The sequence below is a fragment of the Typopeltis vanoorti genome, chromosome 13, assembly GCF_054136105.1.
Source record: "Typopeltis vanoorti isolate ZY-2024b chromosome 13, IOZ_Tvanoo_1.0, whole genome shotgun sequence".
NCBI lineage: Eukaryota > Metazoa > Arthropoda > Arachnida > Uropygi > Thelyphonidae > Typopeltis > Typopeltis vanoorti.
Genome location: NC_143561.1, coordinates 122,706,964 through 122,734,746, shown reverse-complemented (window position 1 = coordinate 122,734,746; position 27,783 = coordinate 122,706,964). Strand labels below are relative to the sequence as shown.

General features: G+C 35.2%; 1 protein-coding gene across 1 annotated transcript in view; it reads right to left on the bottom strand.

Moving 5' to 3' along the window:
- LOC150100509 (uncharacterized) overlaps positions 1 to 27,783 on the bottom strand; it is a 1,094,033-nt gene that overhangs the window by 732,184 nt on the left and 334,066 nt on the right. The window contains exon 12 of the mRNA XM_090402670.1: positions 3,170 to 3,232. Within this exon, the coding sequence (XP_090258796.1) occupies positions 3,170 to 3,232 (63 nt within the window). The remainder of the gene's footprint in view (positions 1 to 3,169; positions 3,233 to 27,783) is intronic.

Sequence of the window (27,783 nt, the reverse complement as noted above, 5' to 3'; positions counted from 1 at the left end):
GACGTGACTTGAGAGCATATGGTGTGAGGTAGAGGGGGGGGGAGGCAGGACAGGATATTTAGTGGGGTGTTGCTACAGACCCAGGAGTACAGAGGGTGGGGACCAGGAAATGTTTAGACAGTTAAGTTTGGCAAAAGCACGAAGAATGATTGTTATGAGAGATTTTAACTACAGTAGTATAAATTGGAGAGAGGAAGATGCATGTAGCAATAGGGGAATTGAATTTCTAGAATTCTTGAGGGACAAATGTCTTAGGCAACATGTAACAGAGGGAACAAGAAGTTCAAGAGTTTTCGATTTGGTTATAGCATCAGAAGAGCTGACAATAACTGAGATGACATCTCTCCCACCAGTTGGAGAGAGTGACCATATGGTTTTGACTTGGAAAATGAATAGACATGCAGGAGTATCAAAGAGATGGGAACATATGTGGAATTATAAAGCAGGTGATTATAATAGTCTTAGACATCAACTTTGGGAAGTTTCACGGAGGGAGGAATTGGAAGGCCGGGATATCTTTAGTGTGTGGGAAATTGTGAACGAATATTTGTTAACAGCAATGGTAAGTTGTATACGAGTGAGGAAGAAGACACAATTTGGAGTAAAGTGGATGACACACAATATTAAACAGGAACTGCATGCTAAAAAGAGGCTATGGAAGAGACATAAGGAGACGGGTGAAGAGAAGATGCATGAAGAATATAAGACAGGCCAGAAGAGTGACTAGTGTGATAAGGAAAGCGAAACTGGAATATGAGAGGAGATTGGCCCTAAGATCCAAAGACAATCCTAGGGAATGGAATTTTTTAGCTATGTGGCCAGTAAGAGGAGAAATCACTGTGGAAGAATGATATTGTGGGATAAAAATGGGAATAGAGTGACTGATGCAGAGGACATAGTGGAATTGTTCAATGAACACTTTATTAGAGTATTTCATCCTAGAGGAGTCAGTTTTAATGCTAGAGGGATAGGACAGGTTCGAGGTTTAGAGGTACAGGAGGAGAGTGTTTCAGATGCTGAGTACTCTGGATGTCAGTAAAGCTTTAGAACTGGATGGTATTTCACCACGAGTTTTGAGAGAATGTGCTAGGGAACTGACAGTGCCTTTAACCTGGCTTTTCAATGAAAGTCTGGCTGTGGGAAAGGTGCCCAGGGAATGGAAAGAAGGTAAGATAGTGCCATTGCATAAGGGTGTTAACAGACTGGAAGTGTCTAATTATAGGCCAGTCTGTGTGTCATCAGTAGTTGTCAAGATCTTGGGGAAATTAGTGAGGGACCATATACAGCATTGGACAGATGAGGGTAATCTTATCTGTGAGAGTCAACATGGATTTGTGAAGGAGCACTCTTGTTTTGACAATATGCTAGCCTTTTATAATAAAGTTATTAGCGAAGACATTTGACAGGGTGCCATATGATAAGCTGATATTTAAGTTGCAGCACATGGGTCTGGATGTCAGATTGGTCAACTGGATTCAGGATTGGCTGTCTGATAGGTATCAGAGAGTTGTGTATGGTATAGCAGTTTCAAGGAGGCCGAGGGTTACAAGTGGGGTCCTACAGGGCTCAGTATTAGGACCTATATTGTTTAACCTTTATATCAATGACATTGCCAGTGGATTGCAAGGGGATATTCAGTTGTTTGCAGATGATGCAAAGCTGGGAAGGATTATTAATAATAGTGCAGATGTGGTAGCCCTGCAAGAGGATTTGGATAAGCTAGATTGATGGGCAAATGAATGGGGTTTCGGTTTAAGGCAGCAAAATGTAAGGTCTTGAGGTTTGGGAAATATCGATGGGATGCTGCGTACTCTATGGGAGGAGTTATACTGGAGGAAGTAGGGGAGACAAGAGATCTGGGATTGATGATTGATAGAAACCTGAAATTTAGGGGACATATTGCAAAGGTGGTGAAGGTAACACAGAGGATTGTTGCAATTATGAGAAGGACACTGACCTGCAGATATAAAAGGGTTATCGTTCCGTTGTATAAGTCTCTGATCAGACCACACTTGGACTATTGTTCTCAGATTTAGTCCCCAGGATTTTAAGGGGATAAATTAACTGTGGAAAAGGTACAGAAACAGATGACAAAGAAGGTTTCAGGACTGTACAATTTTGAGGATCGGCTGAGGGAATGTGGACTGCAGAGTTTGGTGGATAGAAGAAGGAGAGGTGATATGATTGAGACTTTTAAACTATTGAGCGGTGGTTACAGGGTTGACACTGGGGAGTTCTTTTGCTTGGTTGAACAGCGGGAGGGAGTGAAGACAAGAGGCCATCCCTGGAAGTTACGAAAGGAAACTGAGCAAGAGGGTGAGGAGTGGTTTCTTTGCATCGAGGGTGGTTGAACCGTGGAATGCATTGCCTGATGGAGTGGTGAGAACGAGAATGGTCAATGAGTTTAAGGAATGGTATGATAGACTTTGTGTTTCTTAGGGGGGGACCTACCCTTGATGAGTCTTGACATACTTTATGTTCTTAGGAAGGACCTCCCACGATGAGTCTTTTGACTCCATCAAGGCCTGAATAATAATAGTAATAATAATAATCTCCAGTGCCTAAGTCAGTCTTACATATTCACTCTTTCTTCTATTAGCAACATAACTGTGGAATATTCAAGGAATTGTTTTACTGCTTCAACTAATCTCCTTTTATATGCTAATTTCGCTTTCCTCACTACACCAATTAACATCCCTTCACCTAACACTCCTTATGCTGCTGATGCTGAGGGAGGAACCCTGTTCTTTATATCTTCTCCAACAGGTCCTCTTTCTCATTAACTCCTGCAGAATTCCATGATTCATCCATTTAATCTTACTTTATTTATTCTCTCTTCTTTCAGTAACTGATTCTGGACAAAATTCCAGGCACCACAGATATCTCTTTCCTTCAAATGATCAAGACATTGAACATCACAAATCTGTTTCCTTAACATACTGATAATGTGCAGTGTGCATCTTTAGTTCAATGAAAAATGGCTAGTCTGCTAGCCACTTCCCACATCAAAACCAAATAGTGGCATCATGGTGACACCTTTGTATAATTACATCTAACAATCAAGTGTTACTTCTTCTACGCACTGGGTAAGACAATAGTCGTTAAACAGCTCAAGGAATTCAATCTCGTCACCCACACATTATTTAATGTAAGCATCAAATATACTTACTCTCGGTCCCTCTGTTCCATGTTCACCCTTTTCTCCTTTGGGTCCAGAAACACCTTGAGGTCCCTACAAAAACAGAAGAACATATTGTTACTTTATTAAAAGATAATCTAAAAAGCTTTCAGCAGTAAATAAATAACCAATTACAAATAATATTGATATTAAACGTATATAATAAAGAATTATAATCAAGTTCCTTTCTTTTAGTGTTGCACAGTGATCGGCATTCATTTTAGAAATTATGAACTTTACAAGCAATGCCAGACCGTTAACTTTGGGGGCCTATCCAATTAACCAAATTTAACCCAAGTTTGAGTTAGTTGTGGTGACTTATTTGCCATTTTGTCTAAAAACTGTTTTTTTTTATCCTTTTTTAATAGAAAAAATTATAGGCAACAGCCATTGAAGAACTTTTTTATTTTATTTGATGCACTTGGTGGATATACAAACTTTAATATACAGGTATAATGAAAAAAGGTTTTGTATACATAACAAACATCACAGATAAATAAAAAATAAAATATATTAGGTATTACTTTTAGTAACAAACAAAAAAACGAAACAACAAATTCTCACGTCAAGAATAAAGACTAAGAAAAAATAATAATAAATAATACTTATTCTTAAAAATAAAATAAATAAAACATTCCAGGAGTTATATAATGTAAGTTTTTTTTAATACATTAAAGAGACATTTAAAGAGTAACTCTTCTGCATTTTTTCACTGCAAATTCTTTTATTTGATCATCACATTGTAATTCTCTGGTTAAATCACAGTTTATGGAAAGAATTGATAAATAATTTAATCTTTCGTTCGTCATTGTTGTCCTATTTTTGTTTTCTATATAGGACATACTGCAGAAGGATCGCTCAGGCTCACAGCTGGTGATTGGCAAGGCAAAAAAAATGTTCAAGATTGTATAGCAATTCGGAAAAACATCGTCAAGTTTCTTTTCATAAATTAGCTTGAATATATCACCGCATGAGTCATATGAGTCTGGCTTATATATCATCGCATAATATATATAATATATAATATAAATTAACATATTATGATATGTTATATTATAATATAACATATATAACAATTATATGTAACATAATATATAATATATCACTGCATGAGTCATATGAGTCTGGCTTAGTCTGTAAGTAGGATTTTAACCGCATTCATTGACTAAATGTTCGTCTATATCATCCGAATAATAATCAATAACACTGCATGCACTTTCCAAGTCCATATTTTCGATATTAATGTCTTGCAAATCTATTAAAAATTTGAATCGTTTGCTAAATTCCCTGTAGGCATGGCCTCTTCTGTTTAAATCCATAATCAACTTATCTAATGCAACATATTGCATATCCCGTTTAAATTTTTCTGCTTCATTTAGCGAAACTTTCTCTGTAGATTTTTCCGAAAATTTTCAAGTAATGTCTCTTTTTTTTTAAATCACTGTATTTTTTTTCCACGCTAGTACTTACTTTTTTGGCTGTCTCCTCATATTTGTTTACTTTCTGATCTGATTGTTCTCTTAAATTGCTCACGAACACTTCTAATGACGTAATCATTATAAGTGTTCATGAGCAACTTATGACTGACGTAAACTTTAATCACATATGTCTAAGCCTGGGGTCTGAACTTTTTTGTTAACTAAATTGAATCTCTCTAAAATTTCTTACCAAAAAACAGTTAAAATCGCAGTTTCAAGTTTCACCAAATCATTACATAATTTCTGTGCCTCTCTTCGAAAATCAGGTTTCTCATCTGTATTGTCACTAATCCTTTTTAATATGTTCATGATATCACCGTAATTATTTTTCAAAGCTCTAACAACATCATAGTGACAAAACCATCTAGTCTGGCTTAAACCTTTTATCGAAAATTTTAGTTTTGTTTCACGATTTAGAAGCTCCCCCTTATGGGTAGATGCAGAAAAGAAAACAGACATTTGTTGCACTATTCCAAAAAAGTTCACAATTTGAGTTGCAACTTTAATCGCTTCTCCAACTAGATTTAGGGAATGCACAGCACACTGCACAAAAGCAGCGTATTTATTTTTTGGTTTGAGATGTGCTTGCGCACCATTGTATTGGCTGGACATATTTGCCACGTTGTCAAAAGACTGTCCTCTACAATTATCCAATGGCAGTCCATTTTTTTCTAGAAATTCTTGTAAGGAATTGAATAAAGATAGGCCAATGTGACCACAAATTTTGATGAAAGATACACATTTTTCATACACTTTTCCTTCAAAACAATATAGTACTATAATAGCTAGTTGGTCATTGTGGGACAAATCTTGTGTTGAGTCCATCACAATTGAGTAGTACTTTGCATCGTCACTATTTATTTCAGCTATAATTCTTTTTATTACTTGTTTTCCCATAATCTCTATTATTTGTTCATAAACTGTTTTTGATAAGTACGAAGTGAAAGGCTTTGGTTGCAGTTCTCGTTGTTGGATATGTTTGTGCATGAATGGATCGAACTCTGCTAGTAATTCCAGAGCCCCATAAAATTACCATTGTGCGGAGAGTCAAATATTTCCTCGTGACCTCTAAATACTAAGCCTCTTACATTTAAATATTTCACAACTGCAATAACACGTTTCAGGACATTGTGGTAATATTTCGTATCTTTTCTTAGTTGCTCCTGCAACTGGGTGTCAATAACAGACTTATTTGCTTTACGTGTTAACCATACTAATAATGATTTCCTATGTTCATTAGAATTTTCGTGACTTTCTAAACATGGTCCTATATGTTTCCAATCAGAGAAAAGTTTGCACACTAGACAAAAAACGCTTCCCATACTGGTAGAATACCACAACCAAGACCTTTCCAGTGATTGACCATTTTTAATTTTTTTCACAAAGAACTTATTTGAAAATGATCTGTTTTGTTCTTTGTTACACCTTGTTGAAACAGGATATATATTTTTTAGATCTTTATTTTGGAAATAAGTCATTTCATGTGAGAGACAGCGATTAATAAAATTATCATTCAGCTGTGTAGGCCACACACGTACGTCAACATATTTAGCAAGCAACTCTGCAATTTTTAAAGCCTCTTCTGCCTCTTTATCACTATCTTCTTGCAAAACAGCAATAGAGACTTCAGAAAGCTGGTCATCGTCTGGGTCTTGTATATTTTTATCTGATACTGAATGTCCGTCAATGTCAACATTGTTTTTAGAGGTTCTCGCTTGTGATTTTAGTCCTAGTAATTATTTGTTATTGTTACATACATTTTGTTTTTTCTGTTTCTCTTCGGTTAAGTTATTTTCTCTTTCACTTATTACTGCACCTATATCGTTTAGATTTTCATTTTTATTTTCCAGTACAAAAAAATTTGAAATTTTGTCACATTTACTTCTTTCTTTTTCTCTATTTAATTGTATTTTTCGTTTTTCAGCTCTGCTTTTATATTTTCTACCAGACATTTTTTTTTAGGTATTTATTTAATCTGAAAAGAAATAAAAAAAACTAAAAAAAATCCACCACCATATTAGGTTGTTTAACGTTTAATGTATATTTATTTAGTATTTAGTAAACTTTGCCAATACTTACCAGTGAAGAAACGAAACACCTGAACAAATGACTATTTAATATTCAACTATACTGTACTATACATAACCTCAAATGTCAAACGGTGAGAGCAGAAAAGTATATATGTGAGAGCTACGCTAAGCTAACAAGCTTTAGATGAGCTGGATGAGCTAGACTTGCACTCCCATTCGGATGTTGCTCTATTATTTGCATAATTGACAAATGACAAAGTATATTTTGATTTTACCGACTACCGACAGAGCCGTATTTACTATTTACTGTCATTTAAAACATTGATTGATATTTGATATTTAATTCAAATTCAATAATGTTACAAATTAACGATTTTAACATTACCTAGGTACGAAAAAATTTTGTATAATTTATTTTTTCTTAAATTTGTAATTTAATTTGTTTTTATTTTTATTTTTTTGACCATGAAGGGGGGCCCTTTGATTGAACAGGACCCTGGGCTGAAGCCCATGCCTAAGTCTGCCCCTGTTTACAACCGTGTTATACATAACTCTTTTAATTTCCCGACGTTTCGATCTTCATGTTATAATCATCATCTCGAGCATAAACAAATATACAGGACAAGCTGAGTTACATTACATACAATGATGTAATGTAATGTATACTGTATGTAATTTAACTCAGTATTCCTTTCTTTTAGGGTTACAAGGTGATCAGCATTCATTTTAAAATGTTGAAAGTTTGGTGTTGTACCACCTTACCCCAGTCCTGAAGATACTTTCAGGCACAAACTTTGTTTGCTCACACTTGGATAAAGGATTAAACTAATTTTATTATATTCATTTTAAAAATTTTTCTGGAATTTACAACCGGGTTAAAAAACTTTTTTTATTATCCCGATGTTTCGATCTTCACATCAAGATCATCATCTGGAGCGTACATACGTATACTGGAGCATATATAAGTATACATAAGTATATATATTTTGACCATGAAGGGTGCCCTTTGATTGAACGGGACCCTGGGCTGAAGCCCATGCCTAAGTCCGTCCCTGTTTACAACGTGTTATAAATAACGCTTTTAATTTCCCGACGTTTCGATCTTCATATTATAATCATCTTGAGCATATACAAATATATAGGACAAGCTGAGTTACATTACATACAACAGACAGCAAGATCATCATCTGGAGCATACATAAGTATACAGAAAAAGCTGAGTTACATCATTAACTGTAAGCTAGAGAAACAATGATGCGATCATGTTATTCTACTGGCGTGATGACCTCTGGTGAGAAAAATAAAAATAAAAATAATAAAAAAATAAAAATATAATAAAAAATTAAAATAAAAAAATAAAATAAAAATAAAATAAAATAAATTTTTATTTTATTTTATTTTATTTTTACATCAAGCTAAATTCTATTTTTACAATGACAGGAATAAACATTCTTTTAGATGGTTTTCTTTCAGAAACAATTGGTGTGCTATTTTTAGTATTACAATTCTTATTTTTGATTTACAATACTGGTTTTACAGTCCTGTTTATAGTTGTTCTTGGTGAGGAAGGTCGAATATATACCTTCCATATGTTTGAGATTTTTAAACCGTCATTGTTGTTCAGATTGGGGTGGTTGCTAATAATCTCACAGGCTTCCTTGAATTTCCGTTCATACCATGTTCTAGTGTGATGTAGACAGCTGGTGGTTTTCCAGTCAATTCTGTGTAAGGTATTCAAGGGCATGATCAGAAAGGCCAGATTCACTATAATTATTATATTTAACGCCATTTATGTTCTTTTTGTCTAATATGAATAGTGCGTCCTGTTTCTCCTGTATATGGTATGTTGCAAGTACAATAAATCTGGTATACTCCAGGGTGAGCTAGTGGAGGGAGTGGGTCTTTGGATGAGTTGAGTAAGTTTTTTAATTTTGCAGTAGGTTTGAAGGTGGCTTTGAGGTTGTACTTTTGTAGTACGCTGTTTATTTTGTCTGATATTCCTTTAATGTAGGGAATGGTTATAGTTTTACTGTAGTCTGGTTTGTCTTTGTTTTTTTATTGTGGTTTTGTAGAGAATTTTGTTTATAGTATTTTGGCTGTATCCGTTTTTTTGTAGGTTATTACTGATAATTTTAAACTCATCTTTCAGTGCCTCTTCACTGGAACAAATCATCTGAGCTCTGTTTTTTAGAGTGTTGATGACACCTAGTTTTTGTGTCGGGTGGTGGTGGTAGTATGAGTTTGTGTGTATATATTGTCCTGTATGTGTCTGTTTTCGGTAAACAGTGAAGGAAAGATTAGCCGAGGGAAGACGTGTGACAAGTGTATCTAGAAATGGAAGTGTGTTGTGTTTTTCAATTTCAATTGTGAACTGTATGCATTTGTGTTGTTTGTTTAGGTGGCTAAGGCATGAGTCTAATGTCTGGCGGCCATGGGTCCCATGGTTGCCAGAAACAAACAATAACAGACAATAACCAGCTGAAATAAGGATGTCGTGATTCTATTTTATTATGTAAATATTTCATCTCATGTATCATAAGACATGATCAGTACAATTATCGAATATCAGGCACTGAATTAGAAAACAGAAGATTTTCTAATTGAATTATTTCTAATTCAGGTGCCCAGGGAATGAAAAGAAGGTAAGATAGTGCCATTGCATAAGGGTGGTGTTGGATTCTGATTACGTAGAAATTAGAATAAATGTTATTTGATTCAGAATCCAACATGATTTTCCGTCACAAGAACTACATTTGTAAATATTAATTAATGTAAATAACATAAATTATAATTTGATATCATATAACTACCTTAATTATATCAATTATTTAATTATTTAATCAAAGGAATATGTTAATGATAATAAGATTCTGTATTAAGTATTATTAAGCTATTTTATTTATTGTTTTGTCAACATTGTAAGAACTTATATTTGTAATTTAACTACGCATTTATTGAAAAGCAAATATTCTAATTATTCCTGTTTTGTGAAAGCTTAACGTTATGTAATAACTCAATGTAGTAGTATAGCGTAATGTAACATTCGCGAGAATGTTTACGTTTTATCGGTTGTCATAGAGACGCGTGAAATAAACGAGAGCGAGTGGAACAGTGCGTGGGCTAAATAAAGAGGAGAAAATGTATACGAAGTAAAGGGGGAGTCGGAACAGAATTTTTGAAGTAAAAGGTAGCAAGGGGATAAACTAGAGAAGTAGAAGTAAATAAAAGGTTCTTAAGGGTAGGAGTTGAGTGGATATTTTTTTATAAGTGAGCAAGGACAAAACGAATTTTATAGTTAGCTGAAGGTGTAATCAGCAGTAATAATAGAAAGGAAATTAATGCTACAATCGGATAAAAATAAAAAGCTGTACTTTTAAGGAAGAATTTTGAATGAACCCGGCTATTCTAGAATTGTGGCTTGTTTCCGATTTGCCCTAAAAGGAACCTCACAGCGTTTTAATTAATTTATGAGTGGTAACGATGATAGTTGAAGTACCCTGTAATTGAAGTCTAGAATTCTGAAGTGCGTTTGATAGTGCTTTAAGTATAACTGTGGATAAGTCTTGTTGATGTGTTTTTTGTTTTAGTAAGATAAATAAATTCCAAAAGTTTGCTCACAGCATAAATGATGTACTAGGAACTATTTCCGGTAAGGTTTATCATAGTGTATTATTTCAATGCTTGAAGAATTGTATGTTAATTACGCTATGCTTAACGCTACTTTAACTGTGGAAACTCTTCGTGAATAAGAGTTGGAGATAAGAATTCTTTGAAAGATATTTTCAGCTATTTGTGCCTGTGATATTTTGAACTTATAGCATGGCTGAGAATTGTGTGAAAACTGACTAGATTAGATATTCTGTTTAATTAATTAAGTGTAGAAACTTTGTAACCCAGAAGCTGAGAGAGTACATGTGAAGACTTGGAAGATTGTACTATTGTGATTATCTAAACTTAATGTTTGACTTGTTTCTAGTATAAAGAAAATAGAAGTAAAATTTATGTATGTGTTATGTAACCTACATTAAATGTTTCATTTGTTAATCCAACTATTGTATTTGACTGAATTTCATTTTACTGCACCGTTCACAAAAATTCGAATCTAGCGGGAATCCCAGAAAGAAAATATATACTTCGGCCTGATTGAATGAAAGACTGCTAACTAACTTTGAATTGATCCTACTATTTCATATAGACTTATCTAAGGATAGAGTGGCACAGTATAATAGAAATTTCTCTACCCTTGGATTAGTGATCAATTTACAATTAGTTGTGTTTATTTTGGTGAAAGTGACTTGTAACAAGATGGCGGATTCGAACACAACATGAAAATAGAATGTCACGACAGTGGTAACAGACTGGAAGTGTCTAATTATAGGCAAGTTTGTGTGTCATCAGTAGTTATTAAGATCTTGGAGAAAGTAGTGAGGGACGTATACAGCATTGGGCAGATGATGTTATCTGTGAGAGTCAACATGGATTTGTGAAAGGGCGCTCTTGTTTTAGCAATATGCTAGCCTTTTATAATAAAGTTACAAGAACATTAGATGAGGGAAAGGCATATACTGCCAGTTTCTTAGACTTAGCGAAGACATTTGACAGGGTGCCACATGATAAGCTGATATTTAAGTTACAGCACATGGGTCTGGATGTCAGATTGGTCAACTGGATTCAGGATTGGCTGTCTGATAGGTATCAGAGAGTTGTGTATGGTGGAGCAGTTTCAAGGAGGCAGAGGGTTACAAGTGGGGGGCTCAGTACTAGGACCTATATTGTTTAACCTTTATATCAATGACACTGTCAGTGGATTGCAAGGGGATATTCAGTTGTTTACAGATGATGCGAAGCGGGGAAGGATTATTAGTAATAGTGCAGATGTGGCAGCCCTGCAAGAGGATTTGAATGAGCTAGATAGATGGGCAAATGAATGGGGTTTCGGTTTAAGGCAGCAAAATGTAAGGTCTTGAGGTTTGGGAAACATCGATGGGATGCTGCATACTCTATGGGAGGAGTTATACTGGAGGAAGTAGGGGAGACAAGAGATCTGGGGTTGAGAACTGATAGAAACCTGAAATTTAGGGGACATATTGCAAAGGTGGTGAAGGTAACACAGAGGATTGCTGCAATTATGAGAAGGACACTGACCTGCAGAGATAAAAGGGTTATCATTCCGTTGTATAAGTCTCTGATTAGACCACACTTGGACTATTGTTCTCATATTTGGTCCCCAGGATTTGAAGGGGATAAATTAACTGTAGAAAGGTTACAACGACAGATGACAAAAATGATTTCAGGACTCTACAAGGATAGTTATGAGGACAGGCTGAGGGAATGTGGACTGCAGAGTTTGGTGGATAGAAGAAGGAGAGGTGATATGATTGAGACTTTTAAACTGTTGAGAGGTGGTTACAGGGGTGACACTGGGGAGTTCTTTTGCTTGGTTAACAGCGGGAAGGAGTGATGACAAGAGGCCATCCCTGGAAGTTATGAAAGGAAACTGTGAGCAAGAGGGTGAGGAGTAGTTTCTTTGCGTGGAGGGTGGTTGAACAGTAGAATGCATTGCCTGATGGAGTGGTGAGAGCGAGAACAGTCAATGAGTTTAAGGCGTGGTATGATAGACTTTGTGTTTCTTGGAGGGGGGACCTCTCCTTGATGAGTCATGACAGACTTTGTTCTTAGGAAGGATCTCCCACGATGAGTCTTTTGACTCCATGGAGGCCTGACTAATAATAATAATAATTCCTTCAGCCAAATAGTTGTAATCCATTAATGCATGATTGTATACCTAAAGGGAGTTCAATTTAAGTATGTACTCTACTGTTTTCTAATTCAACTCTTATTGTTGTTTGATAATTGCAGTGATGATGTCTCATTACATAAGGCATAATATTTGCATAATAAAATTTATTTATTTCGGCTTACGGTGTTATTCTCTAGTTATGGATACTCTATAGATGTCATTATACAAGAAACAGTTTGAAGGAAGAATTGATATATCGATGTCTAAGCGTGATGGACTGCATATGATAGCCTTATTCTAGAAGGGAGAGTAATGAGTGCAGAAAATTAATCTGAGGAAGAATGAAGTGTTGCAGAAGAGCAGAAATGTAAGGAAGGACTGAAATGGTGATTAAGAATGGAGAAGTGAGTGTATGAGTTTAGAGTGAGTGAGTGTAGAGAATGAGAGAACAAGTATGCAACACAGACAGACAGCGAAATGAGAGGGAGGTGAGGCACAGGGATGATAAGGTAACATGGCATGAGAAAAGCTGATGCTCAAAGAGGAAGTGAATGTTTAAGTAGACAAGAAAGGAATGGAATAGCCTGGTATGTGTGGGGAATAGCGGGATGATTTCAAGAGGATTCTGGGATGTGTAATAAGAGAGTAGAATGGATCAAGGAAAGCATGAAGAATTGCAACTAATAAGTGGTATCAGCAAAACCTGTTACAGATCATATAGGAATAAGTTGTTATATTTGTATACAGATGCTAAAAGTATCAGAAACAAGGGAAATGAAATGATTGTATTGATTTAGTTTGTTCACCCAAATATTGTTGTAAAATGTGAGTTAACTGAATGAGGATGATATCCTGACAGAAATAAAGATGGAAGGGTATGATGTTTTTTGTGAACACAGAAAAGGTAAAAAGGGAGGGGTGGAATGCTTTTGATAGGAGTCATGATCATACAAGGAAATGATGCAGGGGGAGGGGATAACGGCAGTGATTTTGAGGCAGTATGGTTTGAGAAAAGATATGAATAGAATGAAATAACTTAGTAGGATGTTGCTATAAACTTGTCAGAGCAGAGGGTAGTGACCAGTAATGTATGAGCCAAGCTAATTAGAAAAGATCACCTTTTCTAATTAGCCAAGCTAATAGGAAAAGGTGATCATTATGGGTGATTGTAATTATGGCAATTATACTGGGATAATGAAATAGCATCTGGAAGTAAAGAAAATGAATTTGAGTTTTTGAGGGACAACACCCAAAGTAGTATGTAACAGAGGGTAAGCGAGGATCAAGTATCTTGGATTTGATCATCTCATCTGAGGATGTCATTCTAAATGAAGTGTTAAATCTTCATCTGGTTGGTGGAAGTGACCAAGAAATGATTATCTGGGTGGCTGTCAGCCATGTGAGGAAAGGATATATGTAGAGCTACAAGGTTGGTGATTATAAAAAGCTCAGGAGACAACTTGCAACTGTACCATGAAATGAGGAGTTGTGTCGAAAAGAGATCAGTGCTATAATATCATCCGCTATTTAAGAACTATCCAGGAGAAGCAATGTATAAATGTATTTCAGTGGTCAGAAGGTTGGTGTGAAACGGATAAATGAAGAGATTAAGAATGCAATACAGAGGAAGAAGGCACTATGGAGGTAACATCAGATGAGTGGTAATAGTCAGTTCCATGAGAAGTACAAAGCACTCCTTCGATTCCCGGCCGCAGGTGCCAGTGGTTGCTGGGAGCACAACAACCTCTGTACTTCGGAACTTATCAAATCTGGGAACACCCAGGAACCCTGATTCCTACTCACTCAGTTGCTTAAATATCCTTTCCTTTCTTTGTGAATTTTTCACACTTATCCTCACGCGTGTCAACGCCACTTTCATCAAAATCTTTGTTCTTGGTGATTTTTAACCTTCGCAAGTCTCTGCGACTTTTTCCTTCAGGGCTTTCCTTTTGTTCTTTCCTAATCTAGGCAACTTTTTTGCTGACTCTTTACTTTAACAAAGAATAATTTTTTCCTTTGTGTTGAGCACAACTGTTTTACAGGTAATATCAAATCATACATATGTTATAAATTATTATTCATTATAACTAATTTTTTATATATACTTTACATCAACTTTACATTATATCTTATGTATTATTCTGACTTAAGACCCTTGTAAAAGAGCATGATAGGTTATAGAATAACTTTTTATGCGAGATTTTACAACACTACATCCCCATACATTCTGGACCCTATTAGTAAAATATTCATGTAACCAATATACCAAAAGTCACTCTCTCAATTGGCAGCATGATGTGACATCTGCTATTATCACTATATGAAATATAAAATCTAATACTCCAGTTCCATGTGGTGCTTCAACTACATGGCTGCCCAGATGTTCCTGAGTAGCTCAAAGCATTCAGTCTCCTTACTGACACATTATTTACTACTTCTAGTCAATGATTCCATAGTTATAGTCATCTATTATTATCATCATCCTCCTATCGCTTAACAGTATCATCTGTATGAACATTTTAGAAACATCTCCCTCTGCATTCTCTGGACTGTAGCAATGCCACACTAAATATCTAAAATTTGTGCTTGCTTAACTTCACACCATTATTATTATTGCTTTCTTAAAGTTCCACATTGATAGGACACAACTCTTCTGAGATCATCAGTAATACTCCACCTCCTCTTTTATCTTTTCTAGGTTCTGAAAAATACCATTACCATCACATTCTATTGCTGGTAGTATGTCATCCTCTGTTAACCACATTTCACTGATAATGATGATTAATGCATTGATTAACTGTATCAAAACCAAAAACTCTGCACCCTTAATCCTAATACTCCTTGCAGTGGAGTATAAGCAGAAGCTCTTCAATGCCTTTCCTTTCCATAACTCCTTATTCCATCATTCAAGTCCTTTGAATCTGCTGCTCCCATTAAGGCCATCCCTGCTTTTTGTCTTCCTTTGTTTTTGTTTCCCTAACAGGCTACACACTCTTGTCAACAAGCTACCCAGCTTCAAACTAATGCTCTCAATGAAGTGCAGACAATCTGTAGCAAGCAGTTCTCTCCTACCTTCACATTTCTCTCATACATCTAAAAACTGAACTCCTCTTACACACTGCACACTGAATGGCCACTTTATGAGAAACAACTTCCCATTTTTCATGCGTAGGTTTCTGTGGTTAAAAAGTTCAATAGAAATATTCTGGTTTTGTGACCACATTTTTATTAGAGAACTGTTTTTAAAAAACTAAACAAGTACTAAAAAATAACCAGACAAGTTTCAATAGTCGTAAGACTAACATCTTCAGGGGTAAAGAGAACTAAAGCACAAACTATAAGAAATTACGAAAAAAAAGTTTATTTGTTGATATTATGAACATCAAAAAAGTTTGTTAAAAAAAACAGATTAACAGATCTATACAACCGTTAATACGTGTTAGTTGGAGACAATGCTATTTGTTGTCGCATTCTGTGGTTCACGCTCACTCTGTCCGAGGTCTGAAGTGGGTAAATTTTTAATAAACAATGACCAAACTTGATTTAAAATCAAAGCTTGGTTTTTGTTGCATTGCATAGGAATTTTAATCATATTTGCTGCCTCTTTGAATTTTCTTGTGAAACAATTCTTATCAATATAGGACATGTTTATTCTATCCCAGAGTACATCATGACCAGTAGAAGCTATGTGATATGCTAAGCAAGATTTATGTTCTCTCTTCTTTTGTTTTTTTGTAGGTGCTGTATTGAGAATTTTCTTAATTATCTTAGTTGTGTAACTATTCAGTTGTAAGATCTGTGTTAAATATTATATTTCTTCTTTCCATTTTTCTTCTGTAATGGGGATGCTGTATGCTTTATCCCTTAAGGTTTTTATTTTTTGCTTGGGGTGGTGGTGTGAGGTAGCATGAAGAAATCTTCCTGTGTTTGTTGGTTTTCTATATATGGAGAATGATAACCTGTTTTTTCTTTCATTTATTTCTATAAGGATGTCTAGGAAAGGGAGTTTTTCATTTTCTTCTAGTTCCAGAGTGAATTTTATGTTTGGATGTACTAGAACTGATAAATGCAGTCAGTACTAGAACTGACTGCATTTATCAGTTCTTTTTATTTATTAAGAGAGTCTTTAAATGCAGTCAGTTCTAGTACTGTTCCTGGCCAAATGATGAAGATGTCATCCACATAGCAGAGCCATATTTTTGGTTTTATATGCCAGTTTTGTAAAGCATTATTTTCAAAATATTCCATGTAGAGGTTTCTAGAGCTGGTGAGAGGGGTGAACTCAATGCTAGTCCTTTTTGTTCCCAGAGTTTGTCTTGGTAAAGGAAGAATGAATATGCAATGTTCATAGAGCTGTACAATGTCCGGTGGAAAGAGATTCTCCAGAGTGTTTACTGTTTAATTTCTTGGAATCTTTGTGAAAAGGCTGGCTAATATGTCTGAAGGATCTATGTGTATATCTTTTACTTTCTCTATGAAGTCTGTGCTGTTCTTAATGAACAATGTTGTTTTTCTTATATGTAGTAAAATCAAGTTTGTAATGTGTTTTGCCAGATTTGAGGTAGGAGAGTCCCTTCCGTCCACTCAGACTTCATAGAGAAAGTTTATGCATTTAAAGACTATCTTAATAGCTTACATCCAAACATAAAATTCACTCTGGAACTAGAAGAAAATAAAAAACTTCTTTTCCTAGACATCCTTATAGAAATATATGAAAGAAAAAACAGGTTATCATTCTCCATCTACAGAAAACCAACAATCACAGGAAGATTTCTTCATGCTACCTCACACCACCACCATCCCAAGCAAAAAATAGACCTAATAAAATCTTTAAGGGATAAAGAATACAACATCCCCACTACAGAAGAAAAACAAAAAGAAGAAATACAATATTTAACACAGATCCTACAACTGAATGGTTACACAACGAAGATAATTAAGGAATTCTCAATACAGCATCTACAAAAAATTTAAATAAAGAAGACTTCAAGAATGCAGTCACCCTTCCTTATATCAAGAATGTAACAAATAAATTAGCCAAATTACTCTACAAGTACAAGATAAAAGTGACTTTCCTGCCACTTGAAAAAATATCAAGCTCTCTTCATCCTCCAAAACCCCCACATCACCCATTGAAAAAACCAGGGATTTATAATATAATATTCATAGTTCCTGTGGCATCTGCTAGATGGCCAAGACAGGGAGATCAGGGGAAATCCACATGAGCAAACATTAAAAGGACGTACAAAAGAAGAGAGAACAAAAATCTGGCTTAGCATATCACACAGCGTCTACCGGTCATGATGTACTCTGGGATAGAAAAAACATGTCCTATATTGATAAGAATTGTTTCACAAGAAAATTCAAAGAGGGCGGCAAATATGACTAAAATTCCTACGCAATGCAATGAAAACCAAGTTTGGTCATAGTTTATTAAAAATTAACCAACTTCAGACCTCGGACAGAGTGAGTGCGAACCACAGAACACGACAACAAATAGCATCGTCTCCAGCTAACATGCATTAACGGTTGTATAGATCTGTTAATCAGTTTTTTAGTTAACGAACTTTTCTGATGTTCATAATATTAACAAATAAACTTGTTTTTTGTAATTTCTTATAGTTTGTGCTTTAGTTCTCTTTACCCCTGAAGATGTTAGTCTTATGACTAACGAAACTTGTCTGGTTATTTTTTAGTACTTGTTTAGTTTTTTAAAAACAGTTCTCTAATAAACATGTGATCACAAAACCGAAATGCTTCTATTGAACTTCCCATTTTCCTAAATGGGGAGGTGTCCTAATAAAGGGGGATTCAATGTAAGTGTCATGTAATTCGTAATCACTGCACTTTCCTTCAGCTGTCTACTAGCATACCTTGGCAACACACAATTCTTTACTGTCTCTAGCAACACTTACAAATCCTGTTTCTACATACTTCATTTTTCCTTACAAATCATTTGTTTCTACCAGTTCAGACAATTCCTGTATTTCTTTTCCTCTCCACGGCCTCATTCACAATTCCTATTATTGCTCCTCTCAGACATACTTTCAACACCTGCTCTTTCACATTTTTCACTAGAGAATCCCCATACAGCACTATGCTACTCTCCACCATTCCACTGCAATCATTCATTCTTGACTTATGTCACTTGTGCCTTCCTTCTTATACCTCCCACTACCAATCTCTTCTCTAATTGTCTTAGCTCACTCTTCACATGCCTCAATTCACTCTTCAACCTTATAAATTCTCTCTTTTCTGATATAATGACTCACGTTCACATCAGTCATGCTAACTTCTTTACTGTTCTTCATTCGTTGTTCTGCCATTTCACTGTCATTCACATCATCCTCTGTCTTATTATGTTCTACTGTTATTCACTACTTATGCATTACATTCACTTTTCTTTACTTTCATTATGACCATATCACTTAAGTCATTCTCTGCTCTTTCATAATTTTCTTACCACTCGCTGCTCTTTCACAGTATTCCTATTTGCTATCAGACGAATATTCATTCATTCTTCTTTTACATTTGCGCTACTATCAGATCATCCCAAAAGTAATGTAGTTTTTTATACTGTACTTGTTTAAAAGTATCTCAGCTTGCCTAAACATGAATTTTTAAAGCTTTATAAGTACTGCTCAGCTGAGGCAACCTCATTCTAAGGAAATCAATCTTACAAGAACATCATACATAAATTATTGTTTAAATAACCCTTTATTACTATGGAGGTCACTGAAGAGCACATGAGGCACATCATGCTTTATGAGTTCAAAAAAGGCAACAAAGTTGCTAACACTGTAAAAAATATGCAAGAAGTGTATGGTGATAATGTTTTGAAAGTGCCAGCGATGGTTCCAAAAATTTCAACAAGGAAACTTTAGCTCGAAAGACTCCCCTCACTCTGGGTGCCCTGTTTACTTGATAACAATATGCTGAAAGCCACTATTGCAAGAAATGCCAATGCAACTGTTAAAGATTTAGCAAAAGATCTTAATTCATCGTCATCGGCTATCCACTGCCATTTGGAAGAAATTGGAATAATGTCTAAGTTCAGCAAGTGGGTTCCTCACGAACTGATGAACAACAATCGAAGAAAGTGCGTCAACATTTGCACTGCTTTTCATTCTCGAGAGGTTCAATCTCCGTTTTTGAGCCATGTAGTCATGGTGATGAAAAATGGATACTTCACAAGAATGTTAAGCAGCAAAGGCAGCGGGTTTATTCAGGGGAAAAAGTCTAAACCTGAGCCAAAACAAGACCTTCACCCTCAGTTACAATGGAATGGGACAAAGGAAGTAGTTACTCAGTGAAGCTGCTGGACTTTGCAAAGGCATTTGACATGATTTCACATACAACTCTGTTGCATATATTGGAGAAAATTGGGATGGATACAACCATCTCTACCTTGGAAACAAAACAAAACATACATCTCTACCTTGGAAACAAAAATCCAGAGCACGAAGTGTGGCATTATTATTATTATTGTTGTTGCAACAGCCATATGGCAGAATGGTGGGCGTGGTTTGAGAGGAGAAGAAGGGGTATGCCCTACGAGATGAGAGAGCGTGTGGTTAAGGCCCCATCCAACTGGGTGGGATAATCTGGCAGACTAACAGAGAATAACAAAATATAACAGTGGCAAAGGATTACTCTAAACACATGGTTAACCCCAGAACCCAGTGAGTACCGTACATAATATGTTTTTCATCCCGCATACAGACAAATTGGCCCTTCAGAACACACACAATTTACAGACAGAAAATACTAGCTGTGGTGGTGGGCAGTGGATGGCGCTGATGTAGATGATTAGTAGTAGAGGATCAGTATAGTAGTGGAGGCAGAGAGTTGTACAATGGGTGTCCTCCTGCAATGAGTCCCTTGGAGGTGTCACAAATAATAATAATAATAAACAAAAACTATTATTATTATTATGCAAAATTACGCCATGCCATTATGTAATTCTTTCATTGTTTCCATTGGAATAATTTTAATCATCCAGCAACCTGCATTGATGGTCGTTTAGGTGTTACTTCAATTAAAATTAAAATTATAACTAATACACTATTAACATTTAGACACCTACCTTGTCAAAATAATTATTGTCAAAATGCAATACAAGTCTCGTTATTATAATTCTTATAATATATTATAAAGAATTTAAAAAATTTTGATAGTTTTAAAAAAGTACCAGGGCGTGGCCTTGGTGCACCCTGGCCCGACTACACCCCTGGATGGATATGAATCTGATGATTTGGATTCCTTTCCTTACCAGAAACAGACACATACTGACCAATATATACACAAAAACTCCTACCACCACCACCCAACACAAAAAGTAGGGGTCATTAGTACACTTAAAAACAGGGCTTTGAAGATTTGCTCCAATGAACATGCACTTAAAGATGAATTAAAGGTTATCAACAATACCTTCCTAAAAAATGGTTGCAGCCAAAATACTATCAACAAAATTCTGTACAAGACCTCACTTAAAAACAAAAATAAACAAGATGACAATAAAACTGTAAACATTCCATACATTAAAGGGATATCAGACAAAATAAACAGAATACTACAAAAATACAACCTTAAAGCCACCCTTAAACTCCTGCAAAATTAAAGAACTTACTCAACTCATCCAAGGATCCACTCCATCCACTGGACAACCCTGGGGTATACCGTATTCATTGCACCTGTATGCTCTATATAGGGGAAACAGGGTGCACAATTCCTATCAGAAAAAATAACATAAACGACACATTAAAAATAATAACTATGGTCAAATTGGTCTTTCTGATCATGCCCTGAACACCTTTCTCTCTAAGAGTTAATTTTAAATAGAACCATAGGTAATCCAGGATCCTAAATTGAATATAACAATCGTCATGTTAAATTAGGACATCATTTTCACTGTAATAAAACTATCTATATGAAAGAATGTTTCTCTGATGTTGTCTTAAACAGAATATAGCTTTAATGTAATTAATATATTTTATTTCATTTATTTATTGTAATTTTATTTTATTTTCACTAGAGGTCAGGCCAGTAGAATAACTGTTGATCAATTCATTGTCTCTTCAGCATACTATGTGAAATGTGTTTATTTTAAAAATTTTATGGAATTTACAACCGTGTTAAAAACTTTTTTTATTATCCCGGATCGGTATGTATTTAACACGGTTGTAAATTCCATAAAATTTTTAAAATGAATGCTGATCACCGTGTAACCCTAAAAGAAATGATATGTGAAATGTGATTTGGCTTGTCTCTGTTTATATATATGTAAACTCCAGATGATGACCTTAATATGAAGGTCGAAACATCAGGAAATTAAAATAATTATTTATAACACTGTTGTAGCGTACATAATTTGTGTAAAATGAATACTGATCACCATATAACACTAAAGGAATGGAATCCAAATCATCAGATTCATATCCATCCCAATTTGCTCCAATATATGCAACAGAGTTCCATATATTGGAGAAAAATGTATGTGAAATCATGTCAAATGCCTTTGCAAAGTCAAAGTCCAGCAGCATCACTGAGTAGCTACTTCGTTTGTCCCATTCCGCTTTAACTAATTATAAAAAAGTATGCAAATTGCTAAGGCAACAAAGATCTATCCTTCACAAAACTATGTTGTCCCTTTATAGAGTATAATATTCTTATTCGACCACCCCGAATTCTGTATTTCACCATTTCTCCAATACCTTAGCCACCACTACTGAGATACCAATTGCTTCTATAATTTGCTACAATTTGTTTCTTCTGTCTTGGAGCCTGCTCTATGCAGCAAGACTATTCTACCCTCTTTCCAGACCTGATGCTTAAAGCAAAACAGCTTTCTCAGAGGAGCTGATAATTCCCTTACACATTTTCGTAATATGCAAGCCAATAATGCCAAGAATCTAATCCCATGGCTGTGTTTTCATTGAAGTTCTGTAATATTTTAAGCGCCCCCATTTCTGAAAATTCTATTCTCCCATTAGTTAATGTCACATTCAGCATCACATCACCATCTAGATGGTACACACTTACCATATACTCACTCAATAATTATATTATTTGGTTTGCTTCGGTTACAACAATGCACTTTTTAAAGTCATCCTTCCCCAGTTATTCTTCCTTTTACTTGCCACATAGTGAAAGAACAACTGTTTATGATTTCTTTTGACTTCATCAGCTAGCTTTCTCTCATAATTAGCTTTGGCCTTCATTACCATACAGCCCCCCCCCCCCTTCTTACCTGTGCCTTCAACTTTCTACTGCTCACAGGCATCCTGATCATCTTTATATTCCCTCCACAACCTTCTTCTTTGTCTGCAACTCCCGCTTAATGAAGCCATTCATCCACCTAATTCCTATCTGATTTATCCTTCTGACTTTAAGCATACAGTCCAACACTGCTTTCTTCAAACACCGCTTGACCACCTGTTATGCACTGCCAGCATCTCCTCCTCCAAATTCTTATGGCATTGCACTGCCAAAAACTGACTCCTAAGCTCATCATAATTACCTTTGTAATTCCACATATATCTCTTCTTAACAGCATATTTTGCATGTTTAGTTTTAATCTCCTTGGTTTTATTTCAAATACTTCTGACATCAGTAAACATAAATTGCAATATTCCCTTTATCCCACAACCTCTTTTACATGTTCTATTGCTTAGCCCATTAAAGTAAAGAAGAATCTCTTCCGCTTACTAATCTCAAAGTTGTCTGGACCAATGCTTCCCCCCCCCCCCAAAAAAAAATTATAGTTTTCCTAGCGCCGCACTTCAGAACTCTCACTGAACAACACTTTCTCAAGACTCCTGACCCAAAATCAATTCAAATGTAAGCTATCTGCTTATATAACTCTTTCCTTCCATTGAACTTAATCAACACATCCACAAACACCACACTATTTTTCCGGCACAATCTGTGCACTGATTCATTCACAATCATGGCTCTATCTCAGATCACTTCTATCACAATGTGGCAACAGACTCACAGCTTTCACTTTCTCACTCTTCTTTTTTACATGTAGTAGCAACTCTTTCATATCTTCTTGCATACCACACTTGTCACCTGCTAAATCATTTGTACCAGCCAAAATAAGCATCTGTTTCACCTTCACCTCTGAATCCTTCCAGCATCACTATCATCGTTAATCTTGGTACCAGGAAAACACAATTTCATCACTCACCTCAAGCCCTCCTCTTATCAATGAATCACCATACAAAATTCAATCTTGATTCTAAGCATTTGCTCTTTCATACTCTGCTTTCAATCCCCTTACATCTCTCCCTTCTTTTACTTCTGTGTCATACCATCCACCAGGTGTTTCTCTAAATACTCAATCTCAATGTTTTGTTCTGCAGAGAAATACATGCAAGCGAGTTACCTTTTTCCTTACTAACTGGTCATTCTCTTCATTTTCCACCATTCCATTCTTAGAGTCACTCATACTGCTTGTAACATCAACCTCTTAAACTGTATTTTTTACTCACTGCTATAATTCTTACTCTCTTCCCATTTCTGGCATTCACTTTCGAAACCCTTATGACAGAAAAATTCTCTAGTTTCATTCTCCTTCCATAAATCTCTCATTCTATGAAGTGCATATACATTTCGCACATGGTGTAGCAAACAAAATCACATGCTTTAAAATTTCCTGCATTGTTTTATGTATTAGTGCCATGACACATAATACTGTACACAATAAAACAAAAATAAAACCTTCAAAAACCAAAAAACTGAACAATATCCTTTGTTTATAGTTAAACACTCATAAATAAAATAACACAAAAAGAATTTTTGTATTATTATAACAATGCACTGAAGCAGGTAATATATTAAGTAATGACCATCAGTGAATTTGAAGTGAAGCTGAATATAAAAACAAAAAGGATATTATTTGGTATGACGATTCGTTCATAACACATGCCATTATGACTGTTATAATTATGAGTTTTTCTCAGCAAAAATGTAAATTATATTTAGATTTTTGTTCCTTCTGATTTTTTTCTTTTCTGAGAAAAAAAACGGAAAAGAAAAGTAAAACAAATCATATATATATTGTATGGGAAAAAATGATTCAGCAACCAATAAATATATTATTATTATTATTATTACAAGAATCTCAATGAGAGAAGATATAAATCACTAACACCACATAACATAACTTCTCTTCAATTCATTCCCACTATCTGTACTCATAACCTTCAAAGACAAGATATTCCAATCACACTCCACTCTATAAGAAAAAAATTCTAGTTTCTCTCCCCCTTTCTTACCAGCATTCATTCTCAACTTCCATGGATACCCTCTCATCCGTTTCCCACCTTATATAAAATAAAACATTCCATCTTTTTATGACTGGCTTACTGTATATCACTTTCAGAAGTTTATAGGTCTTTATCATATCACCCCCTCTTTCTCCTGTTTGCTAGCATCTGCAGTCCACAAAATCACAACTTATCCTCATAATAGCCCAAGATCCAAAAGGGTGGGAAGAGGGAAAAATTGTTCTGTTTCATGAAGGGTATGATAAGATTAGGTTTTGAATTATAGGCCAATATGTTTGTCTGGAGTGTAGTCATGTTGTTGTGGAAGTTAGTAAGAACATGGATTCAGAAAAGGGTTCATAACAGCTGAATTCTCTTTGATAAACAGCATAGGTTTGCTAAAGGAAGATTGTGTTTTAGCAATCTGCTTACTTATAAAATGGTGATGAATACATTGGACAAGGGAGATGCATAACAGTAGCATATTTAGATTTTGAAAAGGCTTTCGATTGATTGCCACATGACAAACTAGTAGTTAAAGTGGAACAGATGGGATTGGATAGTAGATTAGTACAGTGGATTGGAGACTGGCAATCTGATAGGTATCAATAAGTTGTGTATGGGGTGTGGGGGAAGTGATATCACAGAAGAGGAAAGTCACTAATGGTGTATGTTCAGAGCCATTGTTGTTTAATTTGTAGATAAATAACATTGTAAAAGGATTAAATAGTGATATACAGTTGTTTGCAGATGATGCAAAGTTGGGGAAAGTCATGAGAAGTAGAGCAGATGTTGTAGCTTTGCAAGAAGACCTAAACAGACGGTCTGCATTGGTGAGTGTATGAGAATGTTTTAAACTTTGTAAAACTTAAGTAAAGATGGGATAGAGAGTATAAGATTGGTGAAATTATTTTGGAGGGGGTAGAAGTGATGAAGGATTTAGAGGTTGTGGTGGATAGAGACTCCGTGGACATTTTGCTAAAATTGTGAGGGCAACACAGCGGATTATGAGAATAATGCAGAGAACACTGACATATAGAAGTAAGGATGTTTTGATTCCATTGTACAAGACTGTGATCATGATGATGGATTTGGGCAACAAGTTTTCAAAAGAATGATTAGATGTCGAAGATGTTGAAGAGTTTTATGAACACCTAAAAGAGATTACAAACCTAACAAAGAAACATGAAATAAACATAGTGATGGGTGACTTCAATGCAAAAGTGGGAAGAGGGGGTGATGGAGAAATTGTTGGCGAACATGGCTTAGGCACAAGAAACGACAGAGGAGATCGCCTAGTCCAGTTCTGTCAGGAAGAAGATCTAACAATAGCAAATACCTGGTTTAAACTTCCACCCAGAAGACTGTACACTTGGAAATCGCCTCAAGATAACCAATATAACATTGTCAGAAATCAAATTGATTATATACTGATAAATAAAAGATTCCACAGTAGTATAAAGAGTGCAAAGACTTATCCTGGAGCAGATATCTCATCAGACCACAATCCCATAGTTGCAGAAGTACGTCTTAGATTAAAATCAGCTAAAAAATCGCAAAAGAAGAAAATTGATGTAGAAAAACTGAAAGACCCGAACATAAATAAAAGTGCCAAGACACAGCTTAACCTGCGATTACAACAGAAGAAAATAAAAGTGTGGAATCTCTTTGGAATAGCTTAAAGAATGCCATCGTAACAACAGGTATTGAAGAAGTAGGTTATGTGAATAATATAAAACAACAGGAATGGATGACAGATGAGATTCTTTCTCTTATTGATACAAGAAGAATGTACAAAAACAAAGACCTTGCCAGGTATACAGAAACACAAAACATCATCAAGAAAAAAATAAAAGAAGCCAAGGAAAATTGGATGAAAAATTTATGTACTGAAATTGAACTGCTTCAAAAGAAACATGATAATTTCAATCTGTATAAGAAAATCAACAAAATTTCTGGAAAACTGAGGAAAAAGCAAATATGTAACATATTTGTAATATGTAAAATATGTAACAGAACTTTTCAATGATACTAGTAGTAAGACATACGTTGGTTAGACATAACTGGTAATTAATTTACAGAATTAACAACGCATATGAAGTATTTAATTAAAGATAACTTTAATGAATCACTTCTATATTTCGGCAATGTCACATTGCCATCTTCAGGAACATAAAGATATGGTATGTGCACTAAGGAACTAACAAAGCAAATGAGCTCTGTTAGTTCCTTAGTGCACATACCATATCTTTATGTTCCTGAAGATGGCAATGTGACATTGCCGAAATATAGAAGTGATTCATTAAAGTTATCTTTAATTAAATACTTCATATGCATTGTTAATTCCGTAAATTAATTACCAGTTATTTTCAATGATACTAGACAGAAGCCTATAAATATAAAAGATAACATTCAAGGACCAGCAATCATGAAATGCAAAATAGAGAATGCTATACGAACAAGTAAAACAGGAAAAGCCAGTGGACCAGATGGTGTGCAAACAGAATTTTTAAAATTAATAGAACCAGATAACATCAAACTTCTTGAAAAACTATTTAATAAAATATATGAAAGTGATGAATTTCCATCAGATTGGCTCAAATCTACATTTATCACTGTCCCAAAGAAACCCAAAGCGAATTCCTGTGGTGACTTCCGACTTATTAGTCAAATGAGCCAAACATTAAAAATATTTTTGAAAGTAATTCAGAATCGTATTTATAGAAAAATTGAAGAAACTCTAAGTGAAACACAGTTCGGCTTTCGGAATGGTTTTGGTACTAGAGAGGCCCTTTTCTGTACCCAAATATTGATACAAAAATGCATAGAAAAACAGAAATCTGTCTTTATGTGTTTCATAGATTTTGAAAAAGCATTCGACAAAGTCAGACACACTAACTTAATAGAAGTCCTTCAACAAATAAGGCTAGACGAACAAGACATAAGACTAATAAAAAATCTGTATTGGAATCAGTCAGCTACCGTTCAATTAGACAACATTACCACCAGTGATATTAACATCAAAAGAGGAGTGAGACAAGGATGTATGCTCTCACAACTCCTGTTCAACATATATGCAGAGGTA